The 20000-nt window shown below is 42.6% G+C and overlaps 1 protein-coding gene across 3 annotated transcripts in view; it reads right to left on the bottom strand.

Annotated features, from left to right (window-relative positions):
- Positions 1 to 1408: 1408 nt before the first annotated feature.
- The window catches only part of ppp2r5ca (protein phosphatase 2, regulatory subunit B', gamma a), a 28485-nt gene continuing 9893 nt past the window's right edge, over positions 1409 to 20000 (bottom strand). For 2 of the 3 annotated variants that reach the window (XM_080850095.1, XM_080850093.1), the window contains 13 exons: positions 15065 to 15264; positions 12809 to 12919; positions 12365 to 12457; positions 12127 to 12257; positions 11949 to 12008; positions 11497 to 11605; positions 11105 to 11158; positions 9898 to 10068; positions 9304 to 9431; positions 8703 to 8804; positions 8263 to 8335; positions 7445 to 7561; positions 1409 to 5272 (listed from right to left, as the gene is read on the bottom strand). In XM_080850095.1, the coding sequence (XP_080706221.1) occupies positions 5138 to 5272; positions 7445 to 7561; positions 8263 to 8335; positions 8703 to 8804; positions 9304 to 9431; positions 9898 to 10068; positions 11105 to 11158; positions 11497 to 11605; positions 11949 to 12008; positions 12127 to 12257; positions 12365 to 12457; positions 12809 to 12919; positions 15065 to 15264 (1484 nt within the window). In that variant the 3' untranslated portion in view covers positions 1409 to 5137. The remainder of the gene's footprint in view (positions 5273 to 7444; positions 7562 to 8262; positions 8336 to 8702; positions 8805 to 9303; positions 9432 to 9897; positions 10069 to 11104; positions 11159 to 11496; positions 11606 to 11948; positions 12009 to 12126; positions 12258 to 12364; positions 12458 to 12808; positions 12920 to 15064; positions 15265 to 20000) is intronic. The other variant, XM_080850094.1, reaches the window with a different exon arrangement.

The raw sequence follows: 20000 nt of genomic DNA, 5'->3' as shown, positions 1-20000 counted from the left end.
AAATTTAAAAAGCAAAAGAGAGAGAGCGAGAGAGAGAGAACATGCCTTTCATTTCAACTCAGATAGGAAGTAATCCATGAAGCATGTGGACGGTAGAACGCTTCTCTTTTGACTTAACCGAAAAAAGACTCTCTCACTCAACACAGCTCATTGTGTTCGTCCATAAAAAAAGCAAGAGGCTGTAGATGTATGCTATACTTTTTATCGTTTCAATTTCGTAATGCAATACTTCCTCTAAGGCTTTTCGCCATTTTTCAGCATTATCATCTTACAGTCTTTATCTCACTGAAAATCATTCATACATTCTTAAATTAGATGTACTATAACTTCATTCATGGAAATGTGAAATTTGGGTACCACTTGGTAAAACAATTGTGTATGATCAATATTTGTAGCTGAGGAGGGACAAGCTGGCATTCTGGTTCCTAATTGAGACAGCATATGGTGTTTGGACAGAGTTTGAATCAAGGGGCCCATTTGGATTTACAATGGAATTTTAGGTGGTCTTCCTGTGAACAAATTTGGCTCATAATGAATTGTGCGAGTTGAAAAATGTCTCTCCATCTCACTAATTAGGTTTATATTTGTCACTGTTCTTAATGTGATTCTCTTACTAGTGAAAAAAAACACATCCTCCTTTTTAAAACGCATACTCAAAATGAATCTGGAGAGATGGTTGCACAAATGTCGTTCATTATGAATTGACAGCCAGAATCCAACAAGTTCCCTAGCTGTTGCTTTAAAGGGTGTACAGCGCCCTCCAGTGGTCCCAATTACTCTTAACAGCCAAGTCATTCAGGTCTAACCGTAGACTGAATGTTTCATTCTGATTTTTGCATGTGACTACCAGATGAAATGCTCAAAGTGCTGAGCAAAAAGTCTTGATAAACTATTGATTCAAATGTTGCTGTAATGTTTATGATCTCTACGAAAGAGACACTTGATTTTTCTAGAGGATTTTCAAATGTAGAGTAGATGAATTTACACATGGATTCTAAATGAATTGAAAACATTGACTTGCTTCTACCATAAAGATCACAGAGAAATTCAGGGATTCTGTTTACAAGTTAATAAGACAATTAATACACTATCTTAAGTATTGCAATAGGCTTGAGTAAACTTAAGCATAATTTAAGGAATTGCATGAGTTTTCTACTGAACAGTAGTAGGAATAAGATTTTTTTTAAGTTTTTACTAAATAAACCACTGCACTTTTGCTATATAAATACATATGATTATTCAGTGCACATGATGTTTCTGCTGTGATACCATGATGGCTTTATGATTTATGAAAAATGGGATGTACCATCAGCAATGAGCAATGGGTCCAACTGTTAAATGTCAAACTCAACTATCTTACTTACGCCAAACAAAATGAGACAAATGGATGGGACTCGAGTAGTGCTTTAGGATGAAAATATAAATCCACATATTCTCTTTATTCATTCTATATAGTGCACCACTTTAGGTTGGATAAAAGCACACAATTAAAGGCTAATGAATAAAATCTTGCCACGGACATAAGAATGGTCAAACAAACTTTTTTTGTAGAGTTACAAACTGATTTAAAAATATTATAGTCATTTTCCTGATGTAGACAGTTACAGAGAAACGGAAAAAAAAATGTTTGTGCCACATTCCAAGTGTTCTGCAGTTGCTATTCATGTTTGACTCTGTACATGAGACCATTTGTACAAATTAATCTAGATATATAACACTACGTAAAACAAAGTATTTAATATATACAATAATAAATGAAGTTGTATAATACAAGTCATATGAAAGGACACTTGTCATGTTATAATATTTTGGAAAGCTTATGTAGAAATGAAAACCTGCAATTATTACAGTGAAGAACCAGTAACTGCAGAAAAAAAGTCACTAAAATGTTATTTCTCCTTTCTATAATTCCAACAATATATTATTTCAGTCTTATCTGGGAAGTTAATGTTAGCAGAACTGATTTCAAAACACAAATGAACAACAGAAAACCCCAATCACCACATAACGACACCTGGCATTCCTCAGGGGTAAAATAACTATTTGGTGAATGTTTTTCCTTGGGTCTTTACTTTTTTTTTTGAAGGGGGTTTTGGGGTATAAGTAGTAGTCACCATCACATCGATAACATCCAAGCAAATATTAACACAACTATTACAGAAGAGCGAGAGAGAGATAGAAAGAGAGCGAGAGACAGAATAAGAGAGAGAAAGAGAGAGCGAAGCAGAAGCCAGAAATAGCATAATGAACCTCCTTGTGTGTGGAAGTTCAAACAATGGTACAGAAAGACACTTTCACTGGAAAAGATAAATTAACATCATCCTCAAACGTTATGGTTTTATACTCATGCTGGGAAGATGCATACATAGATTCACGACTGACGACAAAACAGCCTAGTTGACGTTACATTAAAAACAAAAAAAAATCTAAAATCTTTCAAGTTTTCAGGAAGTGCTTCTAGGTAGTTTTTTTTCCATCTGTGGAGATCTCATGAGCAGTCAGGTATTTATCATCTTTTCTGTTTTTATTTCAGAGAGATTAAAACATAACCACAATCCATTTATCAGCCTCACTAGTATGCTTGTAGGTGAACGTGCCTATGTCTGAAGAATGTTTATTTGCCATAGAATACCTGTGCGAGAGAACAGAGAAGGACATCGTTGGAAAGAACTGCAAGAAGTCCCTTTTTTTGCCAAACCCTCCTGTTCTCTCTATCCAGCCAATGAACTTCACGCGTTCAATTCCACTACATCGGTAATAGAAAGGCACTAACATATCTTTGAAAATGAAGAGAGGCTTTTTTTTTGTGCCTCTCATTTATGTAACAAAAATAACAGTCCTTTCCGTTCTACAGCAAAGTGCTGAGTGAGATAGAGCAACACAGAGATGGAGAGAGAGAGAAACACATAGAGAGAGCGAGAGAGAGAGAGAGAGAGAGAGAGAGACCTATAGAAGCCATGGTTGAGAGGCAGCTGGGCAAGGCAAGGGGCGTTTTGCAAAAGAGGATTTTGAATCAGTGCAGGTGTTGGGGACCTGTCCCCAGTCCAGATTTGTGACTGGCAACTTAAGTCAGGTAAGACGATCATCATGTTTTTTGTGCTGTTGTGGATTGAGATGGTGTGTTCCTGAAGGCCTGACATCCTAAATGGCCACTGCATCCAATTTGCATCATTCATTGTACAGCTGTTAGTCAATGTCACATAAGACTGTCACTATTAGACAACAAAACATGTTTTAACACAGCTTGTTGACATTTTGGTACTGGACATCAGGGTAATTTGCACCTGACATGGCTACTCCTATAGGCTATCTGTCTTTTTCAACAGCCCACCCTCAACTCAACAAGGGCACCCGGTCTCGCTCAAACAGGAAGCTGAATCACCACCTCTTCCATGAGCTCTGCTTTTTAAGAGGTGCTGTATTGGTTTTGGTTGGTTTTGTAAAATAACCGTCTAATTGCTTCTGTCCATATGAAAGGCAGAATCTCCCTTGTGTGTCTCTAGGTGTCTACTACAGCATTCCACTGGCCCCCGGCGGGACTAGGGTGAGGGGAGAGATGTCCTCCAACATGGCCTCAAGCCAGCTTGTGCGAATGGCAGGCTACTGACTAGAGACAGATGAGGACTGCCTGTGTGTGTGTGTGTGTGTGTGTGTGTGTGTGTGTGTGTGTGTGCGCGTGTGCGTGTGTGTTTGTGTGGTTGTGCGTGTGTGTGTGTATGCGTGTGCCAGGAAAAGCGTTGAGAGAGAAAAGTGCGAGATGGGGGGAATGTAGAATAGGCTACACAGCAGCAATCTCATAGATGGGTACAGCACAGAAGACTGATGTGGACCACTGTAAAGATGGTTCCCAGACAGATTGGAGTTCTGCCCGGTACGCAACATCTCACGTCGGCTAAAGCACAACGGGCGGTGCTGCCGTGACCTTGACAGAAGTCCTGCATCTCCATTTGAAAGAAGAGTACCATTGTTTGAACCGTCAATATCCCACCATGTCATGGCGAGCATATTGTCAATAAAAAAAAAAGGACAGCCCTGGAAAAAAAATCTAAAGTGTGGGTAAATAAAAGCAGAGTTTTTTTTTTTTTTTTTTCATGGCACTAAAAACAAAAAGAAATGTCAGACTACACTGGGACTTCACAGCATAGCGCATCCATCCTCCTTTCTCAGAGAGAGCTATTCTTACAGCCCTTAACTTCTGCTCCTATCAGACCAGGATTTCAACACTTTCGAAAAGCAAAGATAATAATGGCAAGAGAGACAAGGCAAACCACACGTCACCCCAACACCCCCCAGAGCCACACCTGTCTGACATCACTGAAGTCCACATACACACATACAAACATACACACACACACCATTTACATGGTGACAGAATGATCTCAAAAACAGAAGGTGTTGGCACTGGCAACAGTCCCTGGGATTGAGAAAGAAAGAGCGAGAGAGATAGAAAATTAAAGAAAAAAAACAAAACAGAGATAAAAACAAAAAGCGAGACAATAAAACAGAATCCCCTCTCAAAACAGTCCCAAGTCCCTACTAGAGAGGGAGGAAACGGGTTGGTTTCCACTTGATCTGTGTCCTGGCTGGCCCCTCCTCACGCCCCGCAGAGAGAGAGGAGATGCTACCGGCGGGAGCTTCTGTCAACGAGTTTCTCAGACGTATGCACTGGGAAAAAAAGGAGGAGGAGGATGAGGAAGAAGAGGAAAGGAGGGAGGGAGTGTGGGAGGGGGAGAAAAAAATGGCTCACAGGCTAGGTGATGCTCAGAAGAAGAAGGATGGAAAAAGGTCACAAAAGATGTACATGGATTATTGATAGGACGGACGAAAGGGTGTGGGGGGGGAGAGAGTAAAGTCGCAAAGCAAAGAGAGCGAGAGAAAGAGTGAGGCCATGAAGAAAGAAAGAAAAATAAGAAAGATACAGCCCAGCCCCTTCCTAAACTTAAAAACAAATTAAAAACCTGAGAAAGACCAACTCAATTACTTTCTTAAGGAGAAGTGAAAAAGGGGCAGGGACATTGTGCTGCTTATGTTCCAATGCTGAACGCCAGTTTGGTTGGGCATGGGCCGAGAGGGGGGGGGGGGGGGACCACACATGGACATGGACTGGAAGGAGATACAGGAGAGACAGGAGAGACAGTTAGTGGCTGTCGTGAGTGGTCAGCATTCCTTCAGCACGGCGATGGGACTCCAAGGCTTTCGTGGTGAACATATCCTGAGGCAGATCGGACTTGCGGCGCACCAGTGGCCTGTCTTTTCGCTGGTCTCTCTGGATCTAGACGGAGCAGTAAGGGTCAGGGTTAGCTTCTTCTGTATTGGTGATACAGCTTGGATGCATTTTCTCTAATGCTATCCTATTGTTTCTTTCATAACAGGAAGTCGGTTGAGGACAAATGTAGTGCTAGACTACAAAAGCTAGTCTTGGCAGTTTTCTCTTCACTGATCCACAGAGTAAGACTGTGAAAGCCTCCAGCCTGTATGTGGCTGAGGTAAATCATTATGCGCTCCACCTCCACTAGGAATGCTCGTGACAAAAGAGCCTCTTGAGGTGTTGATTTATCTGAGGAAAAAGTTAAGTGAAAAAATACATGCCTCAGTCAGTGTTAATTCAGGGCAGCCAACTTTTTAGTTCAGCTTGGAATAAGATTTGTTCCCGTGGGGGGGGGGGGGGGATATTAACAAAAATAAGGTTTTAACAAGATGGCATGAAGCTTTATAGGTACACAATGTAGTGGTGCCTTATTGTATACATAATTCCCTTGAAGTGACACATGTACATTTAATTACTTAATTGCCTGCTTCTGGGCCTTTTAAATACACCACTCTTCATTATCTCTTTATATTACTTTGATTGAGTATCAAACCTGGGTCAACAACCTACTGGTACAACAACCTACCTAGTACTCGTTATACCGTTTCGCTATATTGCATTTCTTAGGAGTAGATTTGCATCTAGTGGCATTTGGCATTGGAATGCGTCGGTCCTCTCGCATGTGAATGACACCACAGGCTCAAGATTTACAAGGACTGCCTGAGGTACTACATGTCCCTTGTACAACAAAAATAAAAGCAGGACCAGGGGCAACTGTGGGTTTCAGAGGGGCCATTGTTGCATGCACTGCTGTTCCTTAAAAATCACAAATTGTACAACGGAGGAGGCAAACACAAACATGCGTCAGAAAAAGGCATGTGTGGTATGAGATTGTGAGATCTCAACTGCCTAAGTCTTACGCTCAGTGCGGGAGAGTTGGCATCCCTGGTTAATTTGATCGAAGGCAAGATCATACCAAACAAAAAAACTAAAACAATAAAATCAAGTAAAAAAAGTCAAGAACAAAACTTGATTGAAAAGTATACTTCCACTCGCAACTGAGCAACACGCTTCTAAGGTCCTTGCTTTACATGTTCCAGCCAAACAGATCTAAGTGTGTTTAAAGGTTACACTATGGGAGGCTGCAAATGCCACATCAAGTCCTGGCAGCTCCGCACCAGCCTGTCTCACTGCTGCCAAGATTTTTTTCCCCTTCTTTCTTTTTCTTTTTTATACGGCGCAAGCTGTTATCCAGTTTAATTCTTTAGCGCTTCCTCTAATTAACGTTCAATTGGACTGTCAGTTTTCAAGGACTGTATGTGACCTCTGTGACTTAGTAACAGTTGAATATGGTGAAGTGAATTCAGGTGCTTATGATAGGAGAATCACAGTGGAACTCTGTTATTGTGCTACATCATCAATAATGGGATACTTCTGTCCATGGGCATCACATGTGACCATTGGATGAAGACAATCTAGTTGTTGGGTTATCAAACTTATTTTGTCTTTTTGTCAATTTGAAGTAGATTCAAAACAATGTGCACACCTGTTATTAATAATGACAATATTTGTCAACTTCCCGTGTCTATTTCCTATATTTCCAGACTGTTTTCTGTCTGAACAAAATAATAATAATGCAGGCAAACCGAACACACCACTTACTCTCTTTTGCCAGAGAAATAGCTGAGGAGACACAAAGGATATACAGCAAAGGCAATAAATGATTGAGTACTTATACATGAAGTGTTTGCATGATTTCATGTGGACCAAATAGTGTGTATAAAGACCAGTATAATTCCTGTAACACCAACACTGGCTCGGAAATGTACTGGTTAGCTTGCGATGGCTAAAAGACTTGGCTGTATTAAAATAGATTAGTTTCACAGAGGTAGTCATCTTAAAGGATCATGCACACATGCTTGATGGACACAAACATTACAAAAACCTATTCTACTCTATGTGCCTTCCTTAAAAAACATGCAAATGAAGAATAGGACCTATAGCAGGTGGGTCTAAAGGTACACTGCTAAAGCTATGCTAATTGATTCCACTTTTCAATTCATGGCCTACCATAGGAGAGCGCGAGCGAGCTACCCTACGTTGAACTATAGAGGAGCAGACAAAACCAACATTTACCTGAATGGCTTCATCCGCTACTGTCTTTTTAAACATCTGAACATCTTCTATCAAAGGACCATCAGTCTCCATTTCTACGGGACTATTGTGGCCAGAGGAATCAACATACATAAGGAGCTATTGCAAGGAAAAACAAAAGAAGAAAAAAAGGGATGAAGTTTAAAAAAGACAAGTCAATTATGCAGGCAAAGGAGGAAATGAGTCAGACAAACAAAAATGATGGAGGTTATGGAGATCAGCATACAAATGAGTGAGTGAAGGAGAGAAATGGACTGAGTGAATTTTCTTAAGGAAAAGAAAAGAAAGAGTCATTCCGTACATGCATCTTGAAACCAACATGACTAGCGGTATTTCTGTTTGGTTCAGTGGTAGTTTGTGCCATGGCGTAGCAACTCTGTCACACTATAGATTAAGTGGACACCTGATTTCAAAGCTTAGCAAAATGGGAATGTACATTTCCACAAAGGTGGAAAAAAAATGAGAGAACGGTCCATTGATTGTTTATATGCTAATGCTAAAGTAAAGAAACAAGACTAAGGTTCATTCTGGAAACATTTTAGCACATCCATGCTGATTCAGGATCATACTTTCCTGTAAGCTCCGTTTGAACAGGGTCAGTGTATGGCATGACAAGGCATATGTGATTCAGTTTGAGTATTCTAAATTGTTTCATAAACATGGGTCCACTGGGTGGCACTGGATGAAAGACAATACATTGTTCCACCAATCTGCTGGTTAGTTTCCCAGACCAAACACTTCCCTGCCAGTACTACAGGTCAAATATGACCTTACCCTAAGAAGAATGGCATCTAACTCACCTGTGGGTTTGATTTGGCAAGATTCTCAATCTTGATCCAGGCCTCCTCCCTCTCTTTCAACTTTAACTTTTCCCTGCAGCACAAAGACAAAACAAATACTGACATTTAGAAAATATGTTTAATCTTTGTTGAAAAAGGAGGAGACTCACTCTGTTTTTCGTTGTCTAGACAATTAAACAATTATGTGATGCTTAAGGCATAATACAGTATTCCTGTGCATTCTGTTTCCCTGTTTCAGGTCTTTTACTGCATTTGTTTACAATTCTCAGACCCCAACAGATGAATAAATGATGAGAAAACTACCAGAAACAAAGAACCAACCTGAACAGAAATAGCGTGAAACAGTTCTACTTCCTTGTCCTTGGAGATCTACACTATTGTGGTAAGACTACAGAGAGATTCGAAAAGATTGCAAAAATGTGTGGCCTTGCTTTGCTCACTTGTTTTTCTCTGCCCTAAACTGCTGCGTGCAGTCATCAAAGAGCTTCTGGTTCATCTCCATGAAGAGCTTCAGAGCGTTGTAAATCAAGCCATGGATGGTCCTGACAATCAGATGACAAAAGCAGATGAAGGTCAAGGAACAGAGCGGTCAGATGTGTACTTTTGAAAAATCAAGATTGAGGGATAGGCAAATTCTGCCGCTGAGAAAACAGATTTTATTAGTATTTTTAAAAGACAGCTCATTTATAATGACATGTAGTGCAATCGGAGCGCTCTCGATGCAGGGGACACTTGACACTTTGAGCAGACACTTCATTCAACAGTAGTCATAATCCCCATTTCCCTCCAAAATCCGAGTGACTTTGCTCTCTTCCCACATTGTGCTGTGCCCACAGGCACAGTGTTCAAGCCCCCAGAGGCTGAGTAACATCCAATAGTTTAATTTTAGACATCTTGTGAACAGCGTGGGTGTGACGCTGGACACAAAGGATGGGGGAGGGGTGCACGCAATTGACATTCAAATGACCTTGGGGGAATGAGTCACTGCGACACAGGGAGGTGGGGGTTATGGGGGGGGATTGCAATGGCGGTGGAGTTTACTTGTTCCAGTGGGTCTTTGAGTTGCGGTAGAGGGCTGGAAACATGATGGGCAGGATCTTGGCGGCGTTGTCGCTGATCAGGCTCATGATGTATTCATTGTTCCAGTAGTAGAGCGCTCTCTCTGCGACCTGCAGGTTCAACACAACTCAGCTCAGCTTAGTGTAGCTCAGCTCAGCACGGCACAGCATAGCTCAGTATGAGTCAGTGAGACTCCCCATGACATATATGAGTCATCTCTGAGAGAGAGAGAGAGAGAGAGAGAGAGAGAGAGAGAACAGAGCACCAGCCTCTACAGAGCGAGGCTTTCATAACACACTGGGCAGTCACTGAAAGCCCCCTCTCAACGGCAGGCATTGCGCTAGCCTGATGCGCCCGATGGGCAGAGGGTGACCTTAAATCTGTGCAGCTGCGCTTTTGATTTACAAACAATACCAATTCTAAAGAAAGGTCTGTCAATGGGTCATTCTGACAGTGACACAAACAGTAAGTTGTGGTGTGTGGCCAGAGTCTGGATGTACAGGTAAAACATTTTAGATATACTGGGTAAGTGCAAAATGTAGAACCTCTACACAAAGTAGAGCATGACACACTCACCTGAAAGTGCGGACTCGATACACACTTGGCAAGCTGACGGAACAGGGGCTCCATGACCTTGACGAACTCCGAGGGCTCAATGACGTCCAAGATCTCCTCTAGCTCATTGAGGAACATCACCTCCTTTGGGCTGTGGGTCTTTGGCCAGTACTTAAGAAGGGCCATCACAACCTGACAACAAGAGGTCAAAAGGTCACCTTTCTGTCATAGGATCCTTCTTTAAAAAACAAATAATGCACAACCAATTCATGCAGATTAATTAAAACACACAAACACTTTCTCTCACCACACACCAGGCTGGAGCTTTAGGATACACTGTGCTACATTTTGTGAGTCCCTCGTGGACAACATTACATCACGGACAGACACTTCCTGAATGTACCTTACATAACTGAAATGTATCTGCACCTTGAGACAATTTCATAACCATTTTATTGTTTCGCCACTCTATAATTAAAATTGAACTGAATTGAATCTGGCCCACTCTAAAATGGCATCATGAATCTGCCAACTTTTCCGAATCTAAATTATCAACAGGCACTGCAGCACCAACCATAGGCGGAGATCCCACATAAAGTTGTCCCCCCCAACAGTCATTGTAAATATAATTCTACACGGACATGTCCTCTTTTCGAGACCTTAAAAAAATTGGTCCGTCAGGGATTTCGAAATCGCCAGGGATTTTGCCGGACATTTGTGTTCCTCTGTGTATTTTAAAAACTAGTTATTACGTCCCTGCATGTGAAAAAGATGGCAAAACTTTGTTGCAGGGGAGGGGGCCGGGTCATCTGCATGTAAAAAAGATGGCAAAACTCCGTCCAGGGGGAGGGGGCGGGATCATCCACATATGAAAAGGATAGCAAAATGTTGTTGCGGGGGAGGGGTCATCCGCATGTGAAAAAGATGCAAAACTGTCACGGGGGGAAGGGGCGGGGTCATCTTCAATTTTCCTGTCCCCCCCCCCAAGGAATTACTCCCTGAAATGTTACCGTGAATTGTCCCCCCCTTACAACGAAATGGGATCTCCGCCCCTGGCACAACCCTCTATGAACGAACACCATCACTGCAGTATTCATCACTAAAACTTTCCACAGTGTGCTTACATGGTGTCAACAGTTGATGACCTTTGTAAACACTGCCCACTCGTGACATTAATGAACATGCATGCAAATGTGAGTATTTCAACGAGACAAGAAAAATAACTCACAGGCTCAGTAAGTGTGCTGTCCTTCTCCAGAAATTGCACTACACAGTATGCCAACTGTAAGATTACACACACACACACACACACACACACAAAACCTTGTGAGAACAGTGTTTCTCACATGCAAATGCTGAACTGAAAATTTGCCATACAGACATGCTTAGATGTGTTCATTTTTAATGACAAATTAAAATGATCTAAAAACTTTCACTTAATCGTGAAAAGAACGCCAACATGACAGTATGAATAATAATGTACGAATAGTAATGTCCAAATCTTAGTATAAGTCATGCTATGAGTATGTCCTAATGCAATGGGGATGGGAGCATAAAGCATTCAGCCTAGGATGTAGTCATTTTAGCCTGTAAGTGAGAGAGTGTGTCAGTCAGACATACCTGTGGGTGGTAGACACTGAGTGACTTAACTTTGTGCAAAGGCAGTAGCACCTTCAACAGGAAAATCTTGTGCTCTTCTTTTAACGGTAAGGCAAAGCCATTAATTATACTGTGGAAGAACAACAGCACAAAGAGGACATTTATATGATGTCAATTATTGAAGCCACAATGAGATGGCAACAGCACAAAAAAAGAGAAAATGTTCATAGCAGCAGATCCTGAAGAGACAATAGCTTGTTCTTGTCCATCTATCCAATTACCAATAGAATTACTTGGCAGAGGCGGTCCTACTGCCGAACAAAACACAGCACATGTTCATGTACTCATTGTCTGGTAATAAATCTTATTTGATAAGCTGATTAAGAATATTTTAAAGCATTGATAAAATGATGTGAATGAGTCTTTTCATACGTTCACATTTCAACAACAATAAAAAACTGACTATACTTTACCTTCCAAGTATTTCCAGCAATTCAGCTATTCCATTATGGTGCTCTGTCTCATATATGAATCTATCAAAGAACCACAACACACTTGATTTGTTTTGTACTACTAGTTTTAACAAAAAACAATACTGCCGATGAATATAGGTGACAAGAAGGCATTTTTTTCCAGCCTGGTTCCACTCACCTATAAAATATATTATTGATGTGTTTCCGGATGTACGCTCTCAGGCCGAGAAACTTGCCATAGATCCGGTGCAGAGTGGTCTTCAGAAAGTCTCTTTCTCGCGGGTCTTCACTGTCAAACAGATCTAAAAGCTGCAGGGGATACAATGAAATAAAAGTCACCTGGGGCCTCAACACATCGGAGATGGGAGTGAATAACATGATGGCAACAGAGCTGAGGGAAATAAGATTGAGCTTACCTGCATGACAAATTTCTGGTCAATGTATTTCTTAGCTATGTTGGGTTGAAAGTCGGGAGATTCTAAAAACCTAAGGAAAAATTCATAGACAAGCTGCAAAAAAGAGAAAAGAAAAAGGGGAGACAGGAAGAGATAATAAGGGAGAACATTAGATGCTCTGTCAACAACAGCTGGCAACAGCAATGCATATGAGTGAACATCAAAGAGGCATAGGGGAACCACCCTAGCAAGTACGCATCTACAAACCTCTGTTAGCGAAGATTCAAATGCACGTTATATTAGCAGTGATGCCCGTGGCCATCCCGCCCTCTGTCACAGAGTCCTCAGTCTCTACATGAAGGTGTATGTGTGCACTCACTCTCTCACCCTCTCACTTTCTCAATCACTGACACACACTCACTCACTCACTCACTCACTCACTCACTCACTCACTATGGAACATACCTGGAGGTGTGGCCAAGCGGCTTCAAGAGTGGGCTCGTCCTCCTCGGGGTCGAACTCGGCCCCTGTGGGGTTTGATGAGGGGGGCAGCGTCCGGAACATGTTCACGGCAAACTACAGTGGACATACACAGGAGCATTAGTTTGCTGTGTGTGTCTGGTGTGGGTATGTTTGTGTGTGTAATCTTAAAAGAGTAAACCCTTTGTCCTAAAAACAGTAACCATAGTTCAGTTCCAAAACATGGAACACACTCCCATCCCCTTTGATGTGTACGTATTACAATTAAGGGCATCACATTAACAATATTCCTACAAGGTCCAGTTATTCCTTGGGACTATTCATTTCCTCAGGAGCACAAACAGTGAGTAAATGTATGCCTTTCCCTGCCCTCCGAGCCACTCTACATAAATGTTTAGAAAATAATAATAATAATAATAATGAATAACTGCTGACTGAAATGAATGGGAGAGGAGAGGAAAGGACAGAACACACAAGCTCATTCAGGGTGACAGAGCCAAACGTGCCTCACTCTTCCCATGATCCATTAGCATCTCCATTCGTAGGCTTTGATGATTAAAGCTGAGCACATCAAAGTCAGCCTGTGCCTAAAGCGGGGGGGGGGGGGGGGGGGGGGGGGTTTGTGTTGCTTGGAATATAATGGTGTCTCAGACAGTTTGACGCATTTGAATTTCAACACACTGCATAAATCGCCCACCTTTAGCAACAAGCAATTAGATCATCCCATTCTCCCGTCAGGGCTCACTTAACGCAACACTGTCTCAGGACTTCCACACCGCGTGTACTGGGTCTGTGCTGCGCATTTAGGGGAAACGCTATGAGGTGATGAGGCTCAGACACAGAGGCTTGCCAAACGCCAGGTGCTCTGCTATCTGCCATCCAACCAGCAGACGCCCCACTGGGCTGCAAAACAGCCACAGGGATGTCATCACATTCTAAACACCAGCATGTATGACCGCTTGGGGGGAGGGGTTAGAGGGGGGGGGGGGTGGGGGGGGCTGGCAAATCCCATCCGTCTGCACCGAAGAGAAGAAGGGGGGAAGAGAAAAAAAAGAGAAAGCGAAAACACAAGAAACTCATAGAAAAGAGGAAGCGCTCACAGGCCAGCCTGCACCAGGGTGGTAGAACACAGGAGCACAGGACACTCATGTGAGAGAGGAGAAAAAAAGAAAAAGAGATAGAGGAAGAGAGAGAGAGAAAGAGGAGGGGTGATTAAGAGAAAGATAGATAGTCAAGATAGAAAAACAGATAAGCAGACAAACAAGCAGAGAGGCAGAGACAGAGAGAGAGAGTCAGGGAGAGAAAAAGAGGTGGAGAGATAGAGGGAGCGAAATAAATAGCTCCTTAGGTTGCTCTCTAGTCTCCTGGCTAGAGGGGAGAGATCAAAGGAAGGAGGTCGGCTAGCGAGGAAGAGGGTAAAGGAGGGAGAGGGGGATGAACAGAGTGTGTCTGCTTGGAGGTTAGGGAGAAAGAAGGATGGAAGAGGCGAGAGAGGGACAATCACAGGGAGAGAGAAACAAAGCAAAAGAGAAAGAAATAAAGACAGACAGATCGAGAAAGAGAGACAAAGGGGGAGATAGTAAGTGACAGAATAGATGGAGAGAGAGAAAGAAAAAAAGAAAGAAAGTAGGTGACAGACATTTACAAAGACAAACAGCGAAGGGTGGGCAAGAGATAGAAGAGAGAGAAAGAGGAAGAGAGACTGAGAGATAAGATGTCTACCAATTGACCTACAAGTTGACATAGCCTAAGCCTAATCATTTTGCTCTTTCATCGCAACGTCAGTTCTGAGCGCAACAAAATAACCAGAGAATTTCTAGGATTACCCTATAAAGTAAATTGCCATAAATCGAATTTTGCACATAAAGTTGGTAACACACAGTTAAATGTCTTCATAAACAAAGACACCAGCACCACTGTTTAAAGCTGATATTTCAGCTGACATTTTACGTGTGTTCATTCAGTGACCGTAATCTTAACATGGTTACTCTGTAAGCTATGATTCCTTTTGCTGTATTTACCATTTAAACTCTGGTTAAAAAAATGCCTCTTGTTCTTGTCCACTCACTAACTAATAAGCGTCAACCATCACTGTAAGCCCCACCCATAAGCTTCAGGGCAGCATCAAAACACGCACAAAGGTGCGGGCATTGCTAAAAACGCCCTGCTAGCCCCTGCACTGGAAAGGCACCTACAGAGTAAGCAAACGGTGCAGGCTGGGCTGTCTGTGGTGTGACTCACCATGTGCACCACCTCTGGGTAGATGGGTTCGGTGATGACGTTGCGGTTGTGGGTGATGTACTCCACCATCTCGCTTAGCGCCGCTCGCTTCACTTCCTTCCATTTCAGGTCACTTAGGGGGTCCGACAGAAAGTCAAAGAGCACGCAGCACTGCCGCAGTTTCTGGATGAACAGCTTCTCCTGCTCCGCCGGGGCTACATCTGTGGGACGGGGAAGGGAGAGGTCAAAGGTCAGAGGTCAAAGCAGCATGGGCATGTGGAGGACAGAGTTCAGAGCAATTCAGTTTAGGTATTATTCTTCTGCTCAATTTCTTTCCAATTCAAGTCCACTCCATACAGTGATTTCGGCTATGAGAATGTGATTGGGGCCTGTTGCTAGACTGTTGCTAGGTGCAAGAACTGGATGCCTCAGTTCAGAGAGGTTATTTTCAACCATAATCAAACCAAATGGCCTGACAGTGTTCAGTGCTGTGTGACAAAAAGAAACGCCATGAATCATGCACATTACATGATAGCCACAAATATCTGTTGCATGATGTGTCTACCCATTGCTATAACATACAGAGCTACAAGGGTACTCAGAGAATGCAGACCTCTGCGAAGGCCCTCTCTAACAATGTTAGCAAAAGTGAAACATAACTCATGGATCTGCCCCATGCTTAAGATACACTCCAAAAACCAATTGGTTCTGCCATGGCCCATGCTATGGCCCTTCACCAAGTTTCATAAAAATCAGCACAGAAGTTTTTGTGTAATCGTGCTGACAAGCAAACAAACAAACAAACAAATTAACTACATAGAAAACATAACCTTGGCGGAGGTAACAATGGAATGCTTTAATTAGTTCATGCAGTACGTGTAGATCTCTGTGTGTAGCTAAATCAGGAGAGCTTTGCTGACAACAGTCATTCCCACACATGAGTGTGAACCTCAGGTTTGAGGGTCAGTAAAGGTAAACCATAGGCTGTCTTGGGAGTTGTGGAGATCTTGGCCAATAAAGTGATAGCTCAGGGGGAAAGTAACTGATTGGTGAAGGTTCTGATGCGCTGGCCAAGTGACATTCTTTCATAGAATCTTTGTACTGTGTTCTGTTGTGTACCAACACAACATTGTGACAAAGTCAAGGACATGGCTGCATCCTAATCTACACCTGCCTGCCAGACTATTTAGGGATAGACCAACACATTCTGATAAATTATGCCAGTAATTAATTCATCCCTGAAGGGTTTGAGCAACACTTAACAGAGTTAAGGTGGGGTCCATGATTCTGGTGAAAGGTTGCTGGTATTTGAGCTCAACAGCTAATCAAATTGCACCCCTCCCTTCATGCTCCTGCTAACTGGTCGGGACTGTTTATGGCTTGGTTCGAGCCAGCATGTTTGTTTTCCCATTTACAGAGCTGTGTTTTTTAGGAGCGCACACACACTGAAATGGACAGCTACAGAACCGCAACGAGCAATTTCCTGTATTTGGCAGAACGTTTTCCTGTGTGTAAAGTTAGTATCTCAGACTGTTAATAAAAACTAAAAATGTATGTGACGTAGAGGTGTCTGGGAGGTAAGTGTGTGGTTGAAAGTTCTAAGCCGTTATCTCTGGAACAAATCTGGCCTAAATTTGACACTAATCTGTACTGCCTCTCAGATTGAAACCCAAAGCTTCACAGCAACGAGTAGTAGTGGTAGACTTATCTTGCTTTTCACATACTTGAAAAACTAACATCACAGGCAGCCAGATCCCTTTCAACATTACTCTGTTTCAACACAGAGGATGTTACCAAAGCCATCCTGAAAGCAATGGTCCAAGAACTATGCAAAGGTTATGTATGAGGATGTCGGTTTCCTCCTGCAGATGACCCAGCAGCATTTAGAGATGTAAAGAGGCATCTATGGTATAAGACTCACTGTATAAAGCCCACAACAAACTAATAATACAATATATTTTGTCATTTCATGGCATTGGGTACAGTATAGCTGAGTACATCATGGCTACCTGATGAGTAAGAGATGGGGGTGAAGAGAGAGAGAGAGAGAGTGATAAAGAGGATATGACAGAACTAGCGTGCAAGAGTAAGACAGGGAGAGAGCAAGAGAAAAAAAAAGAAAGAAAGAAAGAGAAGGGGAAAGGAAGAGGGGCAGGAGGTGGAGAGAGACTGAGAGAGAGAGAGCAAGGGAGGGAGAGAGGAAGAGAGAGAGCCTGGCTATTTAGACACAGAGGGCTGCCTTATCAGGCCATATCTGTAACTAGGCAACAGTCTTACAAGCAGCACAGACCTATTTGTCAGGTAAGGTGGTGTTGACAGGAGACAGAAGAGAGGGCCAATGGGGTGATGGAGGGGGGTGGGGGGATGGTGAAGACTAAAGAGGTTTGTGCTCACAGGACAAAACAAGACTGTACCACACAGCACACAACAGCGCTTGTAAATAAGCCACCCAATTTCATTGTAAATATGAACACCACCCCAACAAATGTGTACCGACTAGCCGCTATCCATCACACAATCTAGCCGAGTGGCAGAGTATGGGGCAAGCTAGACCGATGCCTGAGTCTGTATATTGTACTTATCACATTCAGGTTGCTTTAGGAGAGGGGGTGGGGGGGCGGGGAGTTCAATTTACACAGTGACACATGTGCGGACACACAAATAATGCAGAAGGGCAAAGTATATGTGTGTGAGGAAGTCATTAGCCTCCGCAGAGCAGGTAAACGCAGATATTTCTGCGTAAAAAGTAATTGTATGGCTCTTAGAAGCGCAACAGCATGCCAGCATCGAACTTCTAAAATCTTAAACCTATATTATTAACATACATACATCATGGGGAGCCTTCAATACAAACACATGTGTGGTATTTTGTACAGTTTAATGCACAGTTATTACAGTCTTTTACCATCTTAATGTCTATTTTAGGCCACATTGTTTAAACCTCACCACAAATCTAACATTAATGGAACATCTTCTGTCTTCTGAGTGTTTTTTGTGATTTAACTTTAACTTTAAATACAGGTCAGCATATAAATACATCACCCTGAGTATTCTCAACTGTTCGCCACCCTCCTGCAGGCAACTTGAGCGAGCAGGGAGGGAGAACAGAGGCAAAAAGGGAGACACATGATGCTCATCACAGGGTAGTGAAAGTGTCCAAAAAAAACAAAAACAGACGGTTAAAACTAAAAAAAATCACCAGAGATGAGTCACAACCCCCCCAACCAATGGCTGATTATTATACAGCAGGCAGGTGTGTTACGTGGCCAGTGTTAGCTCACAGACCCTAACATTATTCTTTTCAGTGTTTGGCCTATAGCTTGTGTTTTACCAGGGAATTTAGTGGTTTCTAACAAGGAGAGTTTCAATCGCTTAACAAACAACAAATGAGGCAATATTTCATAGGGAAAGTGAACAGAGAAAATGTTTCATGTTTTTTCCTGCAAAATGACATGCCATGCCAACAAAGGTGTGTCTGAACGCAACGTTCTGAGGTTTGGAACATGATGCGCAAGATATGTTTTGTTCAAGCAACAACCCCAGCGAGTAAGCCTGAGCCCAATCGATGTGAATGTGTTAGGGACGTGACCTCTACAGTGTGTCGTCCTCCTCCCCCCACCACCACCACCAAACCACCCCTCTTTGTTAAAATCCAATTGATGAGCGAGTTCTGACAAACTGAGCATCAATATTCCCTGTGGTCGGCGTGCCACTCCGTCAACCATAAACCATCACCCATCTATAGCAGTGACACGTTCCGGGGGCCGTCCACTTTGTGCTTAGAGATGTTATTGACGAGTGCAGATGAGAGCTGCGCAGCCGAGTCAGGCACATCCATCAAGACCGCATTGAACGCGCATCTCGGTGTCACTGCCGTCAACCGATGCCTTGCATCATCATCGCCATCCTCGTTGTAGTCGTCACCATCATCATCACAGCCACGGGCTGAGACCGCACAAGTGGGTTGGAGTCTCACCACCATCAAAGCAGAGACTTCACACACCCGGGGAAAGCATTATGAAGGGGGAGACCTACACACTTACTGGCATGGCATGTTCAGCATTTTGTTTATATGTGTCTCAGTTTGAAAAATTAGGTGTTACGTGCCGAGTTGTCTCCTCATACACATTAGGTAGGACTAACTTGTGCTTTTGTATTGGAACACTGTAAAATCGTACTTGAACTGCACCTCTTTTTCAGCTCATTACACCTGTCGAGGCAGGTGAGACAAAACAACTGAACATTAAATGGGGAAAGGTTTGGAGTAATACACCAATAAAGCTGATCTACCTTGAAAGTATCTTCCTGACATTTCCCCAGTGTATTTAACAAAAAACAGCTTCACACAAACTCCCTTTAAAGTCTCCCTTAAAGGAAGTCCCTGAATAAGAAGCCAATCTGACAGCAAATAGAACTGGTGCTGCCATTTTCCCTCTTAGATTCTTTTTAATGTAGCTGTACAAAAGGCTGGATTTCCTAGCCTTGTGGGGCCAGCTGTGACTTCGATGCTTTGTGGTGTGAGTTGACAGTTTGGGGACGACTTGTTAAAACTGTGGCTTTACAAGCCGTCAAAAACGAACACAGACAAGGTTACGCCAACAGGCCTTTACAGTAAGACCCACCCATAACTTCCACATGTAAGTATGCATACTTCCAGCCCTGCCTTAAGAAGGCATTTAGACTGGTTTAGAAAATTCAGAAGCCATTAATGTTATAATCGTTCATACTGTTGTTAATGGTTTTCTCTAGACACAAATGAGATTCCCCAAACCTTGTGACCAATCAAACGTCCTACAGTTAGTAATGACTATGTGGTATGCGGTATGACATCCAGCAAGGAATTTACAATGCTAAACAGTACACCAGGTACCTGAATTCATGTTCTACAATGCAAGGTCCAAGAACTCTGAATGTACCTGCTGTAAAATATCTGAATCTGAAAAGATAGAGGAAACAC

The sequence above is a fragment of the Sprattus sprattus genome (genome assembly GCF_963457725.1).
Source record: "Sprattus sprattus genome assembly, chromosome: 13".
Taxonomy (NCBI): Eukaryota; Metazoa; Chordata; class Actinopteri; order Clupeiformes; family Clupeidae; genus Sprattus; species Sprattus sprattus.
The sequence above is the reverse complement of the archived record's forward strand: the minus strand, read 5'-3'. Positions and strand labels throughout refer to the sequence as shown.